General features: G+C 42.0%; 1 protein-coding gene across 4 annotated transcripts in view; it reads left to right on the top strand.

Moving 5' to 3' along the window:
* LRCH1 (leucine rich repeats and calponin homology domain containing 1) overlaps positions 1-22,241 on the top strand; it is a 252,465-nt gene that overhangs the window by 147,762 nt on the left and 82,462 nt on the right. For all 4 annotated transcript variants that reach the window (XM_049853153.1, XM_049853156.1, XM_049853155.1 and 1 more), the window contains exons 4-6: positions 13,533-13,638; positions 19,072-19,208; positions 21,480-21,607. In XM_049853153.1, coding sequence (XP_049709110.1) covers positions 13,533-13,638; positions 19,072-19,208; positions 21,480-21,607 — 371 coding nt within the window. The remainder of the gene's footprint in view (positions 1-13,532; positions 13,639-19,071; positions 19,209-21,479; positions 21,608-22,241) is intronic.

The following is a 22,241-nucleotide window of genomic DNA, read 5'->3' as shown; positions in this document are numbered from 1 at the left end:
GGGTTTTAAATGGCTGTGGTATTTCAGAAGTAGATGGCCAGGTCTTTCTTCCCAGGTGCCTTGGGTGGATTTGAAAAGCCAACCTTTTGGTTAGTGGTCGAGTGCTTAACTGTTTGTGCCACCCAGGGACTTCTGGCACACGATTATTGTTGTTCGGTGCCATCCAGTTGATTGTGACTTATAACAACCCTGTGTGACAGAGTGGAACAATCTCATAAAGCTTTCTCAGCTATAATCTTTTTGGAATCCGATGCCCAGGTCTTTCTCCTGTGGAGCTACTGGGTCCATTCATACCGCCAGCCTTCTAGTTAGCAGCTCAGTGCTTAACCATTCCACCTAGGTGCTCAATAAATGTTTGCTAAATGTTGTCAGAAAACCCTGGTGGCATAGTGGGTAAGAGCTATATGGCTTCTAACCAAAAGGTCGGCAGTTAAAATCCACCAGGTGCTCCTTGGAAACTCTATGGGGGCAGTTCTGCTCTGTCCTGTAAGGTCACTATGAGTCGGAATCGACTCGACAGCAGTGGGTTTGGTGGTTTTTTTTAAGTGTTGTCATGTGGCAGAAAGTGAGCCTAGAAAGATGGCTTGGCATCAGGAAGGTGCACATCAAAACCACAGTGAGATACCACTTGACTCACATTAGGAAGGCTAAGATTAAAAAAAAGGAAAATAGCAAATGTTGGTGAGGACTGGAAAAATCAGAACACTCATTCATATGTGATGAAAATGCAAAACTGGTACAGCCATTATGGAATGTTTGACGGTTCATCAGAAAGTTAAAAATAGAGCTACTATTTGATCCAGCAGTCCCACTCTTAGTTATATATCCAAGAGACTTGAAAGCAGCAACACAAACAGAAACATGTACATTAATGTTCATTGCAGCACTATTCACAATAGCCAAAAGGTAGAACCAACCCGATCGTCCATCAACAGATGAATGGATAAACAAAATACAGTTCATACACACAATGGAGTATTACTCTACCATAAAGAGAAACGAAGTCCTGATACATGCTACAACACGGATGAACCTTGAAAACATGCTGAGTGAGATAAATCAACCACAAAAGGACAAATATAATACGATTTTGCTAATATAAAACTTTTAAAATAGGCACATGTATGTATAGAGATCAGGGTTTGACTGTAGGTACCTGGGGAAGGAGAGAAGGGGAAAGAGGGAAATCTTTGTCTAGCTAGCCAGCACTGAGTTTCTGTTTATGGGGATGGAACATACGGCAATGGGTACTGGTGATGGTTGCGTAACATGATTGATGTGATTAGTTTCAAGGAATGGTACAAGTGACAGAAGTTGAATTGACATGTTGTGTTAGCTGTATTTTTTTATACACACACAAAAAAGGCTTGGGGCAGGCTGTGAAGGCCCTGAAGTGCTGTGCCGGGGGGAATCTGTCTTGCGGTCCAGATTAACTCAAAAGGTACCATTTTAACTGGCTCTAGAAAAGAAAAATAGAGACTAATGCTTTCGTTGAAACTGATAGTTATGTGCTTTTTTAAGGAGTCTGATAAGCTGCAAAATCTGGGGTTGATAAAACTTGATTAGGTCTCTCAAACACAATACAGATAACAAGTTGAGTTTTTTTCCACTTCTTGGCTTCCTGCAGATGGGTGGCACACTGGTGAGGCCTGTCTTATGGAACGTTTTGGCAGCTGGTCTGTGTTTCTGTCCCACAGAACCCTGGGCTTAAGCTGACACAGCGTGCCACCCATCAGCTGTGCTACCAGTGCTGTGTACCAGCTCATCTGTTACTAGGTGGCACAGGTGCTGAGCCCCAGAGCCAGGCCCACCAGACCAGGGCTTTTCCCAAATACCCCTCATCAGCTGCAGGGCAGGCACGCATCAGAGGTAGAACAGCACTGTCTCCAGCTCCAGGACGCACGGCCTCTGCGTGGTTCCAAAGGACGTTCTGAGATTGCCTTAGGCACCCTGTCCGGAGCCAGCTCTAGCAAAGGCTGCCCTGCATCTTACTTACAGCTCGTTGGCACTTGGTCCCGTGTCTTTTCTCCACCGACCATATATGTTGAACCCCAGTGCTCTAGAATGTTAAAGTCATAAGCAAAAAAGCAAACCACGTGCCATCTAGTCCATTCTGATTCATCCCCTGTGTGTCAGAGTAGAAGTGTGCCTCACAGGGTTTTCTAGGCTGTGACCTTTTGGAAGCAGATTGCCAGGCATCAGGCATCTATGGGTGGTGTCTTATACTGGGTTCTCTAGAGAAACAAAACCAGTGACACATATAAATATATATAGAGAGATTTATATAAGGGAATTGACTCACATGATTGTAGAGGCTAGAAAGTCCCAAGTCATGAATCAGCCTGGAGGCTGCTACTGACTCATGTAGCTGCAAGGGCTGGCAAACCCAAGATTGGCAGGTCAGGCAGCAGACTTCTGGTTCACAGGCTGCAGAGGCCGATGAATCCCAAGACCGGCAGGTAAGATGGCAGGTAAGCTGCTAGCTCAAGCCCCAAGAACTGGAGGTCATATGAACAGGAGCCAGCTACAGGATCCAGAGCAAGCAAAAGCCAGTGAGCTTTGCCAGAAAGTTCACCTATATTGGATGCAGGGCACACCCCCAAGGAAACTTTTCAACTGATTGGCTGCTCATAATAGATCTCATCAGGAAGTAATTACATTATATCAGATCTCATTATGGAGGTGATCACGTGATTACACAGTTGCCAGACAGCATCGTAACTGCCAAACCACTGAGGATCGTGGCCCAGCCAAGTTGACACACAAGCTTAACTATCACAGGTGGGATGGAACTTCCAACCTTATGGTTAGCAGTCAAGCACTTAACTGTTTTTGCCACCAGGGACTCCTGTTAGAGCCATGGAGGATTTTAAAAGGCTTCTGGTGGCGTAGTGGTTAAGTGCTACAGCTGCTAAACAAAGGGTCGGCAGTTCAAATCCGCCAGGCGCTTCTTGGAAACTCTACAGGGCAGTTCCACTCTGTTCTATAGGGTCACTATGAGTCGGAATCGACTCGACGGCACTGGGTTTTACTGGGAGTGTAACCTCTTGACATCTTACAAATGAAGAAACCCAATGCAGAGAGACAACGAGTGACGTAAGGAAGGCCACCCCGGAGAAGCTCGGTTGTAGTTTAAGCCGAAACACCCTAACCAAGCACTGGCTAATGGTATTATAATACAAGTAACAAATGTGATTTTAAATGTACTGGTGACCAAATTTTTTTTTTTATTTCTTTTAATTTTTAGAAAGTTTATAAATCAACTCAGCCTCTCACACAAAAACTTATATACACTTTGCTACATACTCCCAATTGCTCTCCCCCTAATGAGACAGCCCGCTCCTTCTCTTTTCATGTCCATTTCGTCAGCAGCTAACCTCCTCTACCCTCTCACCTCTCCTCCAGGAAGGAGATGCCAACACAGTCTCAAGTGTCCACCTAATCCAAGAAGCTCGCTCCTCACCAGCATCCCTCTCCAACCCGTTGTCCAGTCCAATCCCTGTCTGAAGACTTGGCTTTGGGAATGGTTCCTGTCCCGGCCCAACAGAAGGTCTAGGGGCCATGACCACCGGGATCCTTCTGGTCTCAGTCAGACCATTAAGTCTGGTCTTTTTACAAGAATTTGGGGTCTGCGTCCCACTGCTCACCTGCTCCCTCAGGGGTTCTCTGTTGTGTTCTCTATCAGGGCAGGCATCGCTTATCGCCAGGCACCATCTAGTTCTCCTGGTCTCAGGCTGATGTAGTCTCTGTAATAACCACATTTTAGAAAAAAGTAAAAAGAAATAAGTGAAATTAATTTTAATAATATACTTTGTTTAACCCAATATAGCCAAAGTTTTACTACTTCAACATTTATACCAAAAAACCAAACCAGTTGCCATCAACTCGATTCCGAGTCATGGTGTGACCCCATGTGTGTCAGAGTAGAACTGTGCTCCATGGGGTTTTCAATGCCAGGTTTCTCAGAAGCAGATTGCCAGGCCTCTCTCCCAAGACGTCTCTGGGTAGATCCAAGCTGCCAACCTTTTGCTTATTAGTAGTTGAGCACTTAGCCATTTGCACCACCCAGGAACATATAAAAATTATTAATGAGATATTTTACATTCTTTGTTTTGTACTGAGTCTTGGAAATCCAGTGTGTGTGCTACAGTTACAACACATCACAATTTGGACTAACCACATTTTTCATGGTCAGCAGCCATGGATGGCTGATGGCCAGTGTATTGGATGGGGCAGCCCCATGGTCTGTGTTCTTTCCACTCGACTCCCCCATGTTTGAGTAAACGTCATCTTTGCAAAAAAGCATTTGATTTGTGAAGTTGGTAAAAAATAATACACCACCATTATTTTGACCACAAGGAGTGATTGGCCTTGCTTAGGGTCACGGGCTAAACAAAGATTATTTTCCATCCATTCTTATTTATCTTTCCTATCTTTTTGCTTAAAATAGTAGCATTACTCTAGGTAACCATTGTCAGATTATTTTTAGCGATCAATTGGAGGAAAATTCCCTGGAGAGCCTGAAATAATTCTAAAATTGTGGTGGGAGGCTGCTGTTTTGGGGTCCTATAGTAAGTAACCAACTTGTTCAAAAATTTGCAGATTCCATCCACAGCACTTTAAACTGCCTGAGTGCTGATCAAATCTCAGTTTATTAGGCTTTGAGGATTGTTCCTTAACTATTTTGGAAGACATTTTTTTTTTTCTTAATTTTCACATTAGACTTAAGGTATCCCAAATTAAGTTGTAAACTGTCTTCTGTGTGTGACTGAGTAATTCAGAGTCAATATTCGCTTTAATTAAAAAACAAAAACACCTCAGTCGTGTACAGGAAAGCAGTTATCCTTTTTAGCTTTTGCGAGGCATTGGAGTTGAAAAACAAGAACTTGCCTTTTTAATACATGGCAATTATCTAAGAACCTTAAAACATAAAGCATTCCCATTCAGTCATTGGCTTGTCCAGCCATTTCAGATTATTCAGGGAATATTGAAAATGGTTGTTCTTCCTCCCACGAAGAAGCCTTCTCTTGAATGAACAAAAGAGCCCAGGATGTGTTTGCACACCATTGTAGGCGCAGGAGGAATCTTACCTTTAGGGAGCCAGCCTCTTGGCCACTTTGAATTACTTCCGTCCCCCGGCCCTCTCAGAGCTCTGGCTGTTTGTATCTGTTGCTTTGTAAGTCTCTGTATCTGCACATGCTTTCTTGTTCTTTGAAGGGAAGAGATTAAGCACTAACATTTGCTGAACACCTACTATGTGCCAGGCACTGCGCTAGGTGACATGACATGTATTATTTCATATGATCTTTAAAAAAACCCAATAAGGTAGGTATTATGTTTACATTTCACATATAAGTTTGAGTTTCAGAAGTACTTTCCCAGAGCTGGGGTTAAAACCAGATCTGTCTGTCTGAGTGCTTTCAGCAGCATAGCACAGCCCCTGTCTCCTCATCTAGATTGTGAGCACCTCCTGGAGGGAGGGGAGAGGAGGCCATGATTTCTTTCTTTCATGTTCTCTGGTTCAGTTGGTGGTGGTTTTCCCAGTAAAGGTTTGGTAGGCCATGAACAGCGGAAAGTGAATCGGAGAATGTTACAAAAAGGGTGTGGTAGAAACCGGGCAGTGTCGGTCCTGAAAGTTCTCTTCCTGTGGAACCACACCCGGGCAGGAGGGTCAGTAGACTTCCCTTATGTTAACTAAACCTCATTTTACTCATATTAACGCATTGGAAACATGGCTCTTTTACTGTCAGCTCATGCCTGGAGGATGAGGTATGCTAAATATTGGTGAGAGCTGCTGGATAAAGGCCATGTGTTGTCATTAACAGAGGAACCCCTGGGTGGTGCAGACAGTTAAGCACTCGGCTACTAACGGAAAGATTAGTGGTTTGAATCCACCCAGAGGTACCTCAGAAGAAAGGTCTGGTGATCTGTGTCCAAAAAATCAGCCACTGAAAACCCTCAGGAGCGCAGTTCTACTCTGACATACATGGGGTTGCAATGAGTCAGCCTTGACTCTGGGGCAAATGGTATCGTTAACAGACAAGTGTGAAGACAAAAACACGCCACGTTAGAGCACAGTAGACTTAAGACCCTTTTAGGGGGCATCTGCCAAAGCTCTAGGAGCCTTCTCGTTGGTTCTATATGCATGCTGACATGTTGGAGTCCAGAGGTGCCCTATCTCTTATGTGTGTGTATGTGTGTTTCCCTCAACTTCATCCTTTCACAACGCATGCAGTATGTGAGAATCATTTTTCCAGCTTTTAGTTTCCTGTCAGCGAACACAAGATCACTGTTCTACAGCCCTGCTCTTACGACCAAAAAACGCGTTAAGACTTGACTCAAGTAATAATGGATTGGAAGGTCTATTTCCTGGCCCTGACTAGACACACTCTCTGTTATTCTCTTTTTATGAGATGTATGGTTGTGAGGAGAGTTTGAATTCGAGGATTGATTATAGGCACATAGTACATTGGGAAGCTTTTGAGGAAATTTCTGTCTTCACGATTTTTCTGCTTTACATTCCCATCTCTGAGGAAGCTATGGTGGAGACATAAATTCATGTGTCTGCCATAATCATTTGTCCAGTGGTAGTGTCTGGAGATGCCTTGTAACCTCTCTGGGTTCCGTGGGACAGCTGGAAAGCCATGGCTTCTTCAAGGCCCTTTCCATTAGTCCCATTTCCGCCCTTCATATGAAGAACAGCGGGGTGTGAGAGGCATGTGAAGTAGAGCTTTATCCTGAAGAAAGGCACCCAGTAAGTGTTGAGAGGTGATCATTTATCATGCCAGAGGTTGCTGGAAAAATATTCAAGTTTGAATGAACATAGTGATTTTTATTTTTAAGTTTTGCTGCTGGAGGGAGCATTAGAATGATTTAATTCTTGCCTCTTATTTTTACTTAGGCACAGAGAGGGTAAGGCATGTACCCAAAGTTACACCATGAGTCATACAAAAGCCATTACCAAAAAAGGGCAGTGTCACAGGATGAGATGCCAATGTTAATAGCTTGCATTTTCGGTCAGAAATTTTACATTTCCTTCAGTTAAATAAAAAGCTACATTTATTACAAAAGTGTGGTATTAGCAATAGCATCATCACCATACTTGTTTTTGAAAACCTTGAAGTCAGAGCAAGGTAGCTTGAGAGAGTGCCACCTGCAATTCCACGCGGTGGTGGCCTGGCCTCACTGGAACCCTTCTCTCACCAAGATCATCACAGTGTTTTATGTTGGTCTTCATTAGAGATCAGGCCCTTGGGTGGCTTGAGTGATTTCGATTGGCCGCCAGCCTAACAGTCAGCAGTTTGAACCCACCCTGCACCTCTGTGGAAGAATGGTCTGGTAATCTGCTTCCATAAAGATTACAGCCAAGAAAATCCTAGAAGCAGTTCTTCTTTGTCATATGGGGTCACCATGAGTCAGAATCGACCTCAACAGCAGTGGGTTACATTAACTGTCAGTCCTTAAAAAAAGGCTTTTAATTTTTATTCTCAAATATTGTTCTTTGAAAGTAAGCATTATCTAGTTTAATAAACAGTGAATTTACTCTGATGTTTTAAAATGTTGTCATCTTTGCATTCTGAAGATATAACAGTGAGCACTTAGTAACACAAGATTACTAATATCCAGCACTTAGCACTTCAAGAGACTGTCATTATTGTCTAGAAGGCCTGTGATGAAGTGAGAATTTTAACTCCTAAGGAAGTTTTTCTTTTGGTTGCCTAAACACATGATGATTAAACTAGTGGAAATTAAGTATATTCTAAGCCATTTAGAATTCTCTGTTTTGTGTTTTATCTGAATAACAAGATTGAACTGGCTTGAGCATAAGAAGTTTGAGGATTTACGTTGTCACAATGAGGTTCATTTCTGTATCAAAAAGAATAAAATCAGTAGATCTTTACAGATGCTTCTGATGATTCTTTTTGACTTGTACTTAAAGTATTATAACACTAAGTGTGTGGCAATTTGATTTCAGCTTAGAATAATTATTCTCAAAGGCATAGTTTAGGGCTGCTAGAAAATTCAGAAGGGATGCATTTGATTCTTCGAAGAAGCAACTGCACACAGTCTGGAATTCGTAACCTGGCAGAATCTCACTAATTGCTGCAGTGTGTGATATTAGTGCAGTTTAATTTTTTTTAACTTATCAAAACAGAAATGTATTGTCTCACAGTTCTGGAGTTCGGAGTCTGAATTCGAGACATCAATGCGGCCAGGCTCTCTCTCTCCAGTGCAGTTTACCTTTTACATTTATTTGCCTAAATTTTATCTTCTTTAAATGAACTGCAAAAAGGGTCATGCCTTGTTTTAGGCTAAATTTGGAAGTCGTGGTCCAGAAAACAAGGCCGTCCTAGAATTATTGCTTCTCCGTTTTCAAAACTGAAATAGCTTGCCTCCAAACACCGAGACGATTTATCCTCTCTTTCCCTGCCAATTAAGACATAATTACTCATGGAGTTTTATTTTTGTGATGAAATGCATAACCTCTTAAAAATTAGGCAATGTTCAGTGGCTGGTGGAAAATATTCTTCTATTTTCTGCAGTCGTTGTAATGCAATAGTGAAAAGTCTTGATCTCTCTTGCCTGCCATCTGCCCTCATTACGTTGTCAGGACAGAAAGTAACTTACAAGGGCACACAGTGCTATTAAAACGTTTTGACCTTCACCGTATGCCCTTCAAAATGTGAATGGACAATTGGAATTTGTGTTTCCAATGTTCTACAGATGTTCTGTCCTCAGAAGGAAAAAAAAAACTCGTTTTTATCATGTGAAGATTTAAAAAAATGTATACAGTCAGTTAGGTAACTGTTTTTCCATCTGGTAAATAAGAATTTAAATATAAGTGAGGGAGAGGAGTTAATTTTTTTGTGAAGACCATTTTCTGAGAAATGTGTGTTGAAAACTTACCTTATGTAAAGGGAAATAGCATACTTTAATTTCATGGCTAATGAGTAGTTAGCTCTTAGCAGAGAACGAGGTGAAGATGTGGTCCGATAGCTGCCATCGAGTTGGCTTCAAATCATGGCAACATGTATAACAGAACAAAATGTTGCTCAGTCCTGAGCCATCTTTGTGATCTTTGGTATGTTTGAGTCTGGTGCTATGGCTATTGTGTCAATCCCTTTCATTGGGAGTTTTCCTTGGTTTGCTGACTTTCTGCTTTACCTAACAAGATGAAACCCCTTGCCGTCAAGTTGATTCCGACCCATAGCAACCCTATAGGACAGAGTAGACCTGCCCCACAGGTTTTCCAAGGAGTGCCTGGTAGATTCAAACTGCCAATCTTTTGGTTAGGAGCCAAGCTCTTAACCACTGTACCACCAGGACCCCAAGATGAATATAGTGCACCCTAAAAAATGGAATGCAGCTGAATTTCATCTCAGGAAATTACAAGCCATGAATATGCTGCCTAAATATATCTGCAATCTTTTGGCTTCCCCTTCTCCCTTACTATTTTTTAAAAGAAAGATTAAAAAAACTAATTATGTCCTTTAAACAACTGAAAATTGTCAGTTTTGCATTGAAAATCCATGATTTTCTGGATCCACCAAAGGGGTCTTTGTCATGCTGTCACTCAAAAGACTTATTTCAGATGGCAGTTACGTAAATTCTCTCCAGAGATGGGAAATAAATCCCTGTTTTCTCCCCACTTCCCCTCTGACACCAAAGTGACTGTGCCAGGCGGTGAGTCCAGCAGAATGATCTCCTGTGTTTAATTGTAAGGCTCACCTGTTCACCATTTGTGTGAGGGTTCCTTTAAAATAAAACGAGGGGGTGCCTCTTGCTTATTTGTAGCTCATTTTAAGGCAAAGACGTATAAAGCCTTCATTGAAGGGATTTGGTTGTTGACTTCTGTAATGGATCAAATGCCCTAGTAATTGAGAAAAGATGGCATTTCACTTTTCACTCCTCATATGTGGAAATATATGCAGTACAGCAGAGCAATTTATTGACTCAGCTAGGGGCTGAGAGCAACTGAACCAATCTCCTCCAGACCTCCTAACTCCGTAATTACTTCCTTAGGCCTTATGTATCCACAGACGTGCTTGTGGGTGTTTTTTTTTTTTTTTTAAACACTTGGAATGTTTTTCTTAAAATTGTGTGTAACTTTTCTGGGCCAAGAGGGACACAGCAACAATCAGATGGGGGTGAGGCTACTGCACACCTTGTATACTTAACCCATCACATACCGCCTCCCTCTGCCAAACAGCTGAGTACAGAAAGTGATGGTGGGGCGATTGCACTGTGTATGGTCAGCCTGTACAGGTTGCAGCTTCATTTCCTTTTGTTGTTGGCTGCAGTTGAGTCAACCCTGACTCATGGCGACCCCCTGCACAAAAGAACAAAATGCTACCTTGTCCTGCACCATCCCCATGATTGGTTGGGGATTGGACCATTGTAATCCATAGCATTTTCATTTGCTGATTTTTGAAAGCACTTCTCCAGGCCTTTCTTCCTAGTCTCTCTTAGTCTGGAATTGTTGCTAAAACCTGTTCTGCATCATAGCAACATGCAGGCCTCCACTAATGATGGATGGTGGCAGTGCATGGAGTGCACTGGCCAGAAATTAAACTCAGGTCTCCCGTGTGGGAGGGGAGAAGCCTACGACTACACCACCGGTGGCCCCTCTCATCCCTTTTATCAGAAATGATATTCTTCATCTGCATCAGAGGTATTCATTGAGCCCTCTCAGCACCTTGACAGCTGGGCAGGTAACCGGAGGATTTTCAGATGTGATGAGGTTAGAGGGCGAGGATTGGCCTGTGCTCTTTACAGCCCTGGTCTGATGTGGAGCCTGGACTTTTCAGGGGATTGGTGAGTGATGATCTGAGTTCATCTCATCTGAGTGAATGTGAAACAGGCTTCTGAAACTAGCCTTTGCTGCCTTCTGAGGTGAAAAGAGGAGTCCCTGAGGGGTCCAAATGGTTAGCACACTCAGCGTCTAACCTAAAGTCTGGAGGCTCAAGTCCACCCAGAGACACCTCAGAAGAAAGGCCTGGTGATCTGCTTCTGAAAAATCAGCCAGTGAAAACCCTGTGGAGCACAATTCTACTCTGACACACATGGGGTCGCCACGAGTCAGAGTTGACTCCATGGCAACTGGTTTTTCAAGGTGAAAAGGGAAGTTTTTTTTGCAGGTTCAAAAGTAAAGAGGGCTATTTGAGGACTTCACCTCACCAGGCTCATTCATTGCCCAAAAGTACATCTATGGTTCTGTGTTACCAAGCAGGACCTGCAGGGGATTTAGGCGTGTAAGCTGTGGTTCTGTGTTACCAAGCAGGACCTGCAGGGGATTTAGGCGTGTAAGCTGTGGTTCTGTGTTACCAAGCAGGACCTGCAGGGGATTTAGGCGTGTAAGCTGTGGTTCTGTGTTACCAAGCAGGACCTGCAGGGGATTTAGGCGTGTAAGCTGTGGTTCTGTGTTACCAAGCAGGACCTGCAGGGGATTTAGGCGTGTAAGCTGTGGTTCTGTGTTACCAAGCAGGACCTGCAGGGGATTTAGGCGTGTAAGCTGTGGTTCTGTGTTACCAAGCAGGACCTGCAGGGGATTTAGGCATGTAAGCTGTGGTTCTGTGTTACCAAGCAGGACCTGCAGGGGATTTAGGTGTATAAGCTGGAGCGTCCTGAGCCGCAGCATTTACAGTATCAGCATTAATGGATTTCAGAAATTTCACCCAACATTTATTGAACCCTTACTTCATGCCTGGTACTCTGCTAAGCACCAGGAGGATAGCATGAATAAAGCATGGTCTTTCTCACCAAGGAACCCACTGGGTTATATGAGAGGGCAGCATGTGAACAAGTGAATACAGTTAAGTGTTATAGGTGCTGGCACCAACATCTATAGGACCACAAAGGAAAAAGGGTCAGTCTTCCTTGGATGTTGGACTGGAGTAGGGGAACCCTTGCTACAGGCTTCAGAGAGGAGGTAGGGCTTAAGTGAAGTCTTGAAGGGTGAGTGAGTGGGCCAGAGGACCATACTGGAGAATGGTATATCAGGCAGGGAAAGAGCATGAACACGTTTTGGGAACGTGCGACAGCTTGGCACCTACTGTGAGTTGCAAGCAGCAGAAACACGGCTGGAGTGTAGGATACAATGAGGGTATCAGGAGAGATGGTGCTGGAGATGTAGACCCGAGCATAGGTGCTGGCCCTGCTGAGGAATTTGGACTTCATCCTGTAGCTCATGATGAACGTTGCAAATTTTTAAGCTGGTAAACAGCATAATGAAATTTGCACTGTGGCAACTCTGTGAAGGGTGGATCCTAGGATGAGATGGATGTGTGGAGAGCAAACGGAAAGCTACCATGGTGTCTAGCTGACAGATGATGTCAATTTCAACTAAAACAGTAGCTGGAGTACGGAGAGCAGGGCACGCATGCTGGACCTGGGAGGAGAGTGGGGCTATCGGAGACAATAAGGATATATAAGGTAATAAACTTCATGGAGTGGGTAGCAATGGGTCGGTGGTGGAATTCTCACCTTTCATGCGGGAGACCCAAGTTCAATTACCGGCCAATGCTGCTCATGTGCCGCTACCACCCATCTGTCAGTGGAGTCTAGTGGGTTACTATGATGCTGAACAGGTTTTAGTGGACCTTCCAGTCTAAAACAGACTAGGAAGAAAGGCCTGGTGATCTACTTCTGAAAATCAGTCAGTGAAAACCCTGTGGATCACAACAGTCTGATGTGTAACCGATCACCGTTGGTGCAAGATGGGGCAGCATTCTGTTCCATTGTGCGTGGGGTCACCATGAGTTGGGGTCAACTTGATGGCAGGTAGCAATAACCGACTTCATGTGTTAAGAGGTGGTTCTAAGCAAGGAATAATATAGTAGTACTGTATTATATCATTATACTATGTTATATTACTGTACCATGTTATAGTTTTCCAAGACCCCAGAGTCTTGCATGTAAAATGTATAGAAAGGGGTTCAGGTGTAAGGTCTTCAGCTTTCCATAAGAACCCCTTTTTAAATAAACAGTGCCTCCAGACAGTTTATTAATATTCACAGTTTTTTTACTGTGTGGGAATTTGATAAGATAGGATGCATTATCCTCTGCCTTCTCTTTATAAAGTGGCATGGTGCTACAGTGGCTTACCAGTGGCTAGTAATGAGTTCACAGTGGTCACTCTGGCACTTTGCGTTTCTTGGGCACCTGACTTAACTTCTATGTGCCTCAGTTTCCACATCTGCGAATATTAGTTTAACTCTACCTCATTTTTTAAAAATTATTTGAAATAAATAAAATTAACTCTACCTCATAGTTTGTTGTGAGAAATAAGTTAAGATTGAAGTATATGAAAGTGGCAGGCCAGTAGCCAGCAAAGTCGCTATCGAATGTTACTAACGTCTTTCTTGCCTCCCTTTTTCCTTCTTTGTGCTCAGTGTTACTTACTACGGATCTGAGACAACGTAAAAGTGTACCTGCGTAATCACCCTAGGATTTAACTCTTGAAGGAGACACTACATGAAATGCTTGATTTCCTAGAAAAAGTCATTAATGATTTCCCTTTGCTTTTGGTACAGGATGTCAGCTGCAACGAGATCACAGCTTTGCCCCATCAGATAGGTCAACTGAAGTCACTAAGAGAACTGAACGTCAGAAGAAATTACCTTAAAGTTTTACCACAAGGTAAAAAAGAAAGAGCAAAAAGTGAAGAAAATGGGTGATTTTTTATTTTATTTACTTCTGTGAAGAGGGTGTTTCTAGTCATGTTTATATATGCCTATTAATATTAACTGAAGTTCAAGCACAAGGATATATTATGCTCAGGTGGCGCAGTTTCCACTTAATTGCTAATCTAAAGGTTGGCGGGTCAAACCCACCCAGCAGTACTACAGAAGAAAGGCCTGGCAATCTGCTTCCATGAAGATTACAGCCAAGAAAACCCTATGGAGTCCAGTTCTACTCTGTAACACATGGAGTTGCCATGAGTTGGGCAGCAACTAACAAAAGCCAATATTAATTAAAATGTGAATTTTACATGCAGATAACAGAAAAGTTATGTGCAAGTTATAAATTTTAATCTGGTGATAGGTACAGCAACAAACTATAAAGCTGTGTGAGGCAATATGAATTTAGAGAACATGCTTGGTCCTTCAGATCCTGGTAGTTAGAGTTTCTGGTCTTGAGGTTCTGGGCGTCCTGACCCAGCACCCCTGGTGTCTAGGGTTTGTTCTTCAGCAAGTTCACTACCCAGCTAGAGTGGACTAATGTCATGGGTAGTTTTGGTAAATGTCTTGAAGGCCAGCAGCAATGGCAGATCTGGAGCTTCCATATCGATGCTCCATTTCCACCACACAGGGCAATGCTGAGCCTCCAGGTACTTGGGCAAACCTTCTGGCAGCTGTGGGCTTCTGCAATATTGGGATGAGTGTGTGCCTCTGATACATTGTGTTGGGGTTCAAGGAAAAGGATATGTTATACTCAGAAATTTGTACCCATTAATAGCTTTGAGTGGGATCATTTGTGGTTCAGTGGTAGAACTCTTACCTTCCATGCGGGAGACCCAGGTTCTATTCCTGGCCAGTGCACCTCATGAACAGACACCACCCACCTGTCACTGGAGGCTTACGTGTTGCCATAATGCTGAACACGTTCCAGCGGAGCTTCCAGACTGAAACAGACTAATAGGAAAGGCTTGGTGATCTACTTCCAAAAATCAGCCTATGGAAACCCTATGGATCACAATGGAGTGGGCTGCAACCAGTCATGGGGGTGGCGCAGGACCAGGCAGTGTTCATTCTGCTGTGCATGGGGTTGCCCTGAGTCAGAGGCTGACAGCAGCTCACAACAAAAGCTTTGAAAAACAGCCTTATGGATGATGGGGGATCTAAATTTCATGCATCAGGAATCTCATTTGAACCTCAACAGGAATGAAAAGGAATGAGTTGATGAAAAATCCAGGACTGAATGCTTTCTTTAAGACATACTCTGGTTTCCAAGGATCACATTGATTTACATTCTTTTCATTTAAGGACACTAGATATTCCTGATTTCAAACATTTAAAAATGTACCTCAAAGCAGAAGCAGTCAGCATTTGGTTAACCTGACGTTAATGTTTGAGAGCTGCCTGACTTTTATAATTCTCTTCCTGCATCTTGATCCTTTGCTTGAAAGGCAAGAAAATGGAGCTCATGAAAGGGGAAGAACTTTATAAACTGTTCTTTGCTTTATAAACGGGAGGTTTCAGGGTCTGTCTGCCCCCTTTTCATCTTTCTCGTGCTGACTAGCATTTTGAAGGAGTAGAATTAGAAGCTACCTTAGAATCAAGGTTTATTACCTTATTATTTGAGATGACTTGGTGAAAAAAAATCTATTTTTCATTGTGTCATTTTCATACATTCAAAAATTATATTTTTGAATGTATGAAAATATATTTATGATTTATACAAGTTAAAAGGGAAAATTTATTAACATAAAATTTATAAGTGTTAAGTATATATAACCTTTCATACATAGCATTAAAGCAAACTCTGGTGTAAATGTAAACTCCCGTGTTAATCGTTGTGAAAGCATCACAGATAATTGAACTCTCATTTTCAAAAAGAAAATTTAATTTAATCATTTAAATGTATAGTTGTAATAGTTGAGAAATGTGTGAAAAGAAAGTGCACTTGCAAAATCCAGGCTTTTATTTCTCTTGCAGTGTGCTATCGAGTCAGTTCCAACTCGTAGTGACCCTATGGGACAGAGTCGAACTACAGGGTTTCCTAGGCTGTAATCTTTACAGGAGCGGATTGCCAGGTCGTTTCTCCCACAGAACCGCCTGTGGGTTCGAACAGCCAACCTTTCGGTTAGCAGCCGAGTGCTTAACCATTGTACCACCAGAGCTCCTTTCGTTCCCCTTACTGCTTTATTTTCTTACCTTAAAAGTGTTTCTTTCCCTAAAAAGATCAGTTACAAATTTCTATACCTTCTGTAATTCTGTTTTCTCAGTTTTGGTATTTTAACATACACTCAAAGCTGAAACCTCGATTTTCTGTAAAATCTTTTTTTTTTGGAATAATTTCCTGAATATCAGGTTTCCATTTGTTTCACTCAGAGCTCTATTAACAAAAGCTCATTAATAATGCTTTCAGGCAGTGAATTAAAAAACTTCCCATATTTACTTTCATGTGTTTCTTCTTTGCCTACCTCTCCTCATATGCTTTCAATTTGAGGTGGAAAAAAAAAGTTTGTAGCTTAGTTACCTCTATCAGTTTTGTGATGGTTTTACTACAGCCCCTGCAATGAGGAGCCATATTTTGTTCTTTCTAGGACCAAATGGGCAGAGCATTAAAGCAACCATTTTCTTGCTCTTCTTTGCAGTGGAGAGAGAGAAGTGGGATTTGATCTTATTTTTTTGTTACTCCTTTCTACTGAGAGGTTTGTTTTGACCTTTTCTGGCCCCGTGTTGCAGGATTATCATCTTCTCCACCATTTTCTTGTTGTGAAACCGTCAGGTTCTTCTTTTCCTAAACTAAAATGGTGACTGTGTTCCAAACTGAAACTAAAAGTAAAGGAAATAGTAATTATAAAAACCATTTTTTATTTACCCGCAAGTTGCCTCCCTTACCCCCTCCTTCTCTCTTCCCAGAATTTAGCCCTGTACCCTTGCCTAGGAAACCCTGGTGGCGTAGTGGTTAAGTGCTACAGCTGCTACCCAAAAGGTGGGCAGTTCAAATCTGCCAGGCGCTTCTTGGAAACTCTATCGGGCAGTTCTACTCTGTCCTATAGGGTCTCTATGAGTCAGAATCAACTCGAGGGCAGTGGGTTTTAGCCTTGCTTAAGAGCCTTGTTTTTAATTGCCAAAGAATTGCTAAAGAGCCAGTTAAATTTTGCCTCTGATTGCTCTGTAACTTTCATGAGGAGAGTGAACCACACCAGAGACGATTAATATTACCAAGGCTTACAGCCACAAGCTATTCCTCGTGTCGTATAAACAAAAACCAAACCCTTTTCCATCCAGCCGATTCGACTCATAGCAACCATACAGGGCAGAGTACAACTGCCTTGTGGGGTTTCCAAGGAGCAGCTGGTGCATTCCAGCTGCAACCTTTTGGTTAGTAGTTGAGCTCTTAACCACTGCACCACCCAGGGCTCTTCATGTCATATATCCTTACCCTGGTTTTTAGAAATAAACTATAAGGTAGAAGAGGAAGAAAGAAGGAATTGGGAAAAGATGTTCTGTTGTTTCTTACTTTGACTTTCCTGATCCTGTGCTGCCCCCCAGGGTCGCCTCCTCCCCTCTTTCTTCCCCCTCATGCTGCTCTAAGCCGCTCCAGTCAAAGAGACCCCTAGGACTAGTGTGGCGTGAGGCAAATCACTCATCCTGGTATTGGAGGCTGCAGAGCTGGGCTTGAGCAGTAAATGACTCCCAGGTGTTTAAAAACTTACAGATTCCTTGGCTTCAGACCCAGGAATCTGTATTTAAAAAAAAAAAAATACACTCCCTGAGTTAGTCTAACACAGCTCGCGTATCTTAGACCTGCTGACTTAGATACCTTCTGGTGTCTTCTAGTATTTCAGTCCCATCACTCTTGTCTTTAGTACAGAGCTCTTCATAGGGTCTGAAAGAAGGAAGGTCCCTTACACTCCCAGACAAGTTGAATTCTGAGAAGAGATCTGTGTTGGTGGAATTTGAGGCAGTATAACTGAGTGGAGTAGAGCTGTCATGCAGTGTAGGGGGAGAGATTGTTGTTGTTAGCTGCCAACGATTGGATTCGGCCCCCAGCTCACCGTGACCCCATGCTTTATGGAGCAAAATGCTGCCTGGTCCTGCACCACCCTCATGATCAATTACAGTTCAGATCATTGTGATCCATAGGATTTCGTTGGCTGATTTCCGGAAGTAGATTGCCAGGCCTTTCTTCCTAATCCATCTTAGTGCGAACCCTCCTCTGAAACCTGCTCAGCATCATAGCAATACTCAGCATAAGTACTGTTCCACATAGAAAGTGAAAATTCTATCAACCAAACCAAACCTGTTGCTGTCAAGTCGATTCCGACTCATAGTGACCCTATAGGACAGAGTAGAACTGCCCCAGAGGGTTTCCAAGGAGTGGCTGGTGGATTCCAACTGCCTACTTTGGTTAGCAGCTGAGCTCTTAACCACTGTGCCACCAGTTTACGTCTACCACTGAACCACTAAAGCCCTCTACCCCAGGTTATTGCCTTCAGTTCTTCTTTATACAGCTTCTGCCATTTCTCCACTTTTGAACTCCTTGAGACTTTTATAGACCTTAACAGGTCCCATAACAAAAGTGGTGAGGCCCCCATTCTGAAATGAACCTTCTCTGGCCTCTGAGAGATCTTAGTGGTTTCCCCAGAGTCCCTTGAGATGTCTGGAATTGTTCAACCTCTGTTTGCTCTATGGAATATATTTGACTTTGTTTCCAGCAGCTGCCAACGTTGGTTTGAATGCTTGAAATTACTGAGTGTTTACTGTGCCACTGGGTGGGGATTTTAAGCTAAATATAATGTTCTGTCTTGTTGGTAGAGCTATAGAGGACTTTTTAAAAGCAGTCAAGTAAAGAAAGCCTCATCAAGCCAGAATTATAGGGCCTGTCAGAACATTCTGAATGAGATCGTGTTTATTTTTAAAAACATGGTTAAAAAATCATGAACATATTTATTGTAACTAGCTGTGAGTTTATGCTAGCCCAGATCCTCTGAAGAGATAAGAATATTCTGTAATTAGCGTATTATTTATATACTAGCAAGTACTGCTTGAAAACATTTTGAAGTTAAAACATAAATATGCCCTGTGTGACTTGGCTGGTATTTCTTTTGCTGGGAAAAAAAAAAGTCCCTTAAACAATAGATTTGTATATGTACAATGATGTCCAGCTGTTACCAGAAATAACAGCAATGTAGAATTATTGAGCTCCGATGAAAAAGCTTGACCCCCTTTACTGTAAAATGTTATATGCACATACCATGTATTCATAATGCATATCTTGCTTTCGGTGAAGCCAACTGATATTTTTCCTGATAGGCAGAAATTTCTTTTTTGATGTTTAATTACTTAATCTTGTTGCTTGCTGAATTTGTTTTTTTTTTTTCCCCCCCTGCTCTTTTAGAACTAGTAGATCTTCCCCTGGTAAAGTTTGACTTTTCCTGCAATAAAGTGCTGGTGATTCCGATTTGTTTTAGAGAGATGAAGCAGCTGCAAGTATTACTGCTGGAGAATAACCCTTTGCAGTCTCCTCCAGCACAGGTGAGAAGCCTCATGGCAAAGCCGTTGCAAAATATGCTATCGACAGAGCATACGCGGCTCTCCAGAGCCGGTTTTTTGATACTTGCTGAATTAGTATTAGACGTGGTCATAAGCGGTCACACAAAAAACATTAACCTCCCCTGAATCTGGGTACATTAAGTTGCCTTCTGCATCAAAGCCGTTTACCAGCTTTTGACTCAGCTAGAAAATGTGTGCATTGGGCAACTTCAGATTTTCCCTGCTCTGAAATGCCGTGAGTGTGGATTGTAGAGTTATAGGTAAATGTTATAAAAAGTAGGTGAATTTGCAGATATAATGTGCAAATAATGAGGATTGACTGAATTCCTTAATGTTAGTTGGAAAACGGAGTTTAAACGTTTTAAATACGAGTATTGGTTCTTTAGAGATGGTGTTCAAGCTTGAATACTAAACTGTTGAGGGAAAAAAAGGTGTACATCCGATGATTAACCAAACCAGACTCATTGCTGTTGAGTTGATTCCGACTCCTAGTGACCCTATAGGACAGTGAAGACCTGCCCCATAGGGTTTCCAAGGCTGTAAATCTTTAGCAAGCAGACTGCCACATCTTTCAAACCGCCAGCCTTTTGGTTAGCAGCCAAGGGCTTAACCACTTGGCCACCAGGGCTCCTCATCTGATGATTAGCCTTGTAAATATTTTTAACTTAATTTTACTTTTAAATAATTTAACATCATATTAAACCTGTAGTACTTTTTAAGCTCTTTTTTTCCTTACGGGCTTGATAATAAGCATACCTTTTGTGGTCTTTCATAAGATCCTGGGTGGCACAAATGGCTTGCACTCAACCAGTAACCTAAAGGTTGGCAGTTTGAACCCACCCAGCAGTACCTTGGAAGAAAGGCCTGGTGATTTGCTTCCAAAAAAGATTAAAAAAACCAAACCAAACCCACTGCCATTAAGCGGGTTCTGACTCATAGTGACTCCATAATTTTTCCGAGGCTATAAATCGCTACGGAAGCAGACTACTACATCTTTCTTCCATGGAGTTGCTGGAGGTTTAGAACCACTAACCTTTTTGTTAGCAGTCTAATGGTTTAACCACTGGACCATCAGGGCTCGTAGCAAATAAAATCCTTTGGAGCAGTTCTACTGTGTAACACCTGGGGTTGCCAGTTAATCAGACTTTTATACTTTTTATACTATTTGTATTTAAATACATTTGTGTTAAAATTTTGTAGCTCAGTGAAAGAAGTTAGAAATTGCTTGAGCATGGTTTTTTATACAGAGTAGAATTGGAGGAAAATGATTCCCTGAATTCTTTTTTTTATTTATTGTTGTTAAAAATATGCACATATACCACTTCAACAGTTTCTGCATGTACAATTCAGTGACACTGATTACATTCTTCAAGTTTTGCAACCATTCTCACCCTCCTTTTCCCAATTGTTCCTCAACCATTAACATAAACTTACTGTCCTCTAACCTTCCTATCTAACCTTTCAAGTTGCTATTGTCAATTTGATCCCATATAGGTAGTTTTTTAAAAGAGCACAGTGCTCAAGGCAGACGTTCTTTACTAATTAAAATAAACTATTTGATTTAAAGAAGACTTTTTTGTTTAAGGTTTTGTTTAAGGTTTAAAGATTATCTCAGAGCAGTCATTTCAGGGGTTCATCTAGCCTCAGTGGCTCTAGAAAGGCTGGATTTGATGTGAATTTAAAATTCTGTTCTATATTTTTCCCCCTTCTGATCAGAATTCTTCTATGGAATCTTTGATCAAAACGTTCAGTAATGATAGCAGGGTACCATCCCATTCTTCTGGTCTCATGGCAAAGGAGGCAGTTGTTCATGGAGGCAGTTAGCCACACGTTCCAATGTCTCCTCCGATTCCTGATTCTCCTTCTTCCTCTGTTGCTCCAGGCAAGTAGGGATCAACCGTTGTGCCTTGGATGGCAGCTCGCAAGCTTTTAAGACCCCAGGCACTACTCACCGAACTAGGAGGTAGAACAGAAGCACTAAAACCTACATTAGGCCAATTAACTGGGAGGTCCCATGAAACTCAGATCCTAAACCTCCAAACCAAGAAACCAAATCTCATGAGGTTTTTGGTTGTACGTAAGCAGCTACTCTTTTTTTTTTCCCCCCAAATTCTTATATGTTTTGGCAAGGTCAGATTTGGTGTGCATTGTTAGTGTGCTACTTAAAAATGAAAATATACAGAGTGAGATGTCTGGTGCTTAAATTTTCTTTTGCCATTGCAAGGTAAATGTGTATTTTTAATTTCTCTATAGATTTGCACGAAGGGCAAAGTGCACATATTCAAGTATCTGAGCATACAAGCATGCCAGATTAAGACGGCTGACTCCCTTTACCTCCAGTCCATGGAGAGGCCACATTTACAGCAGCACATGGAGGACAGGTGAGTCCAGTGCCCTCACTCAAAGCCCCTGTTTAGGATTTTGTTAGGCCAACACCCTCCGGGTAGCTAACTTCAAAAACCTATTGGCATCACTCAAGCAATTCACATTCATAACGTGGGTTTGCAGAAACTATTGGACTAAAAAAGGAAAAATTGTTACTGTTGATAATAACATTTTGGCATTTGTCAATTCTCATCTTTCCTCTTCTAATCCAGCCTTCCGGAGTACTTTTATTTACATACACACACATACATATGTGTGTGTGTGTGTGTGTGTGTGTGTATGTTTATAAATATGATCTATAATATAAATGTTTTTGCTTACCAATTAAAAAATCATGTTAAGCTCATGCATGCATTTTTAGAATTATTATTCATTTTTAATTTGCCTCCAGAACACTGCTGAGAAAAACTGTAGGCTTAATTTTTTTTATTGTGTTTTTAAAATGTAATGTGCGTAGTTTTTGCCATTTCCTGTTTAGGGTGGAAGTGTTAGAATCTGTTCACACGTCCTTGGGCTTTTTCGGCATAAATTGGGCCTTGAGTTTTCAGAGAACAAAATTCCCACACTGAACACACTTAAGAAACACAGATTCTTTTTGAAGACATCTTCACTGCAGAAATCTTTTCCTTA

The sequence above is a fragment of the Elephas maximus genome, chromosome 14 (genome assembly GCF_024166365.1).
Source record: "Elephas maximus indicus isolate mEleMax1 chromosome 14, mEleMax1 primary haplotype, whole genome shotgun sequence".
Taxonomy (NCBI): Eukaryota; Metazoa; Chordata; class Mammalia; order Proboscidea; family Elephantidae; genus Elephas; species Elephas maximus.
This window is presented reverse-complemented; position numbering and strand designations above follow the sequence as displayed.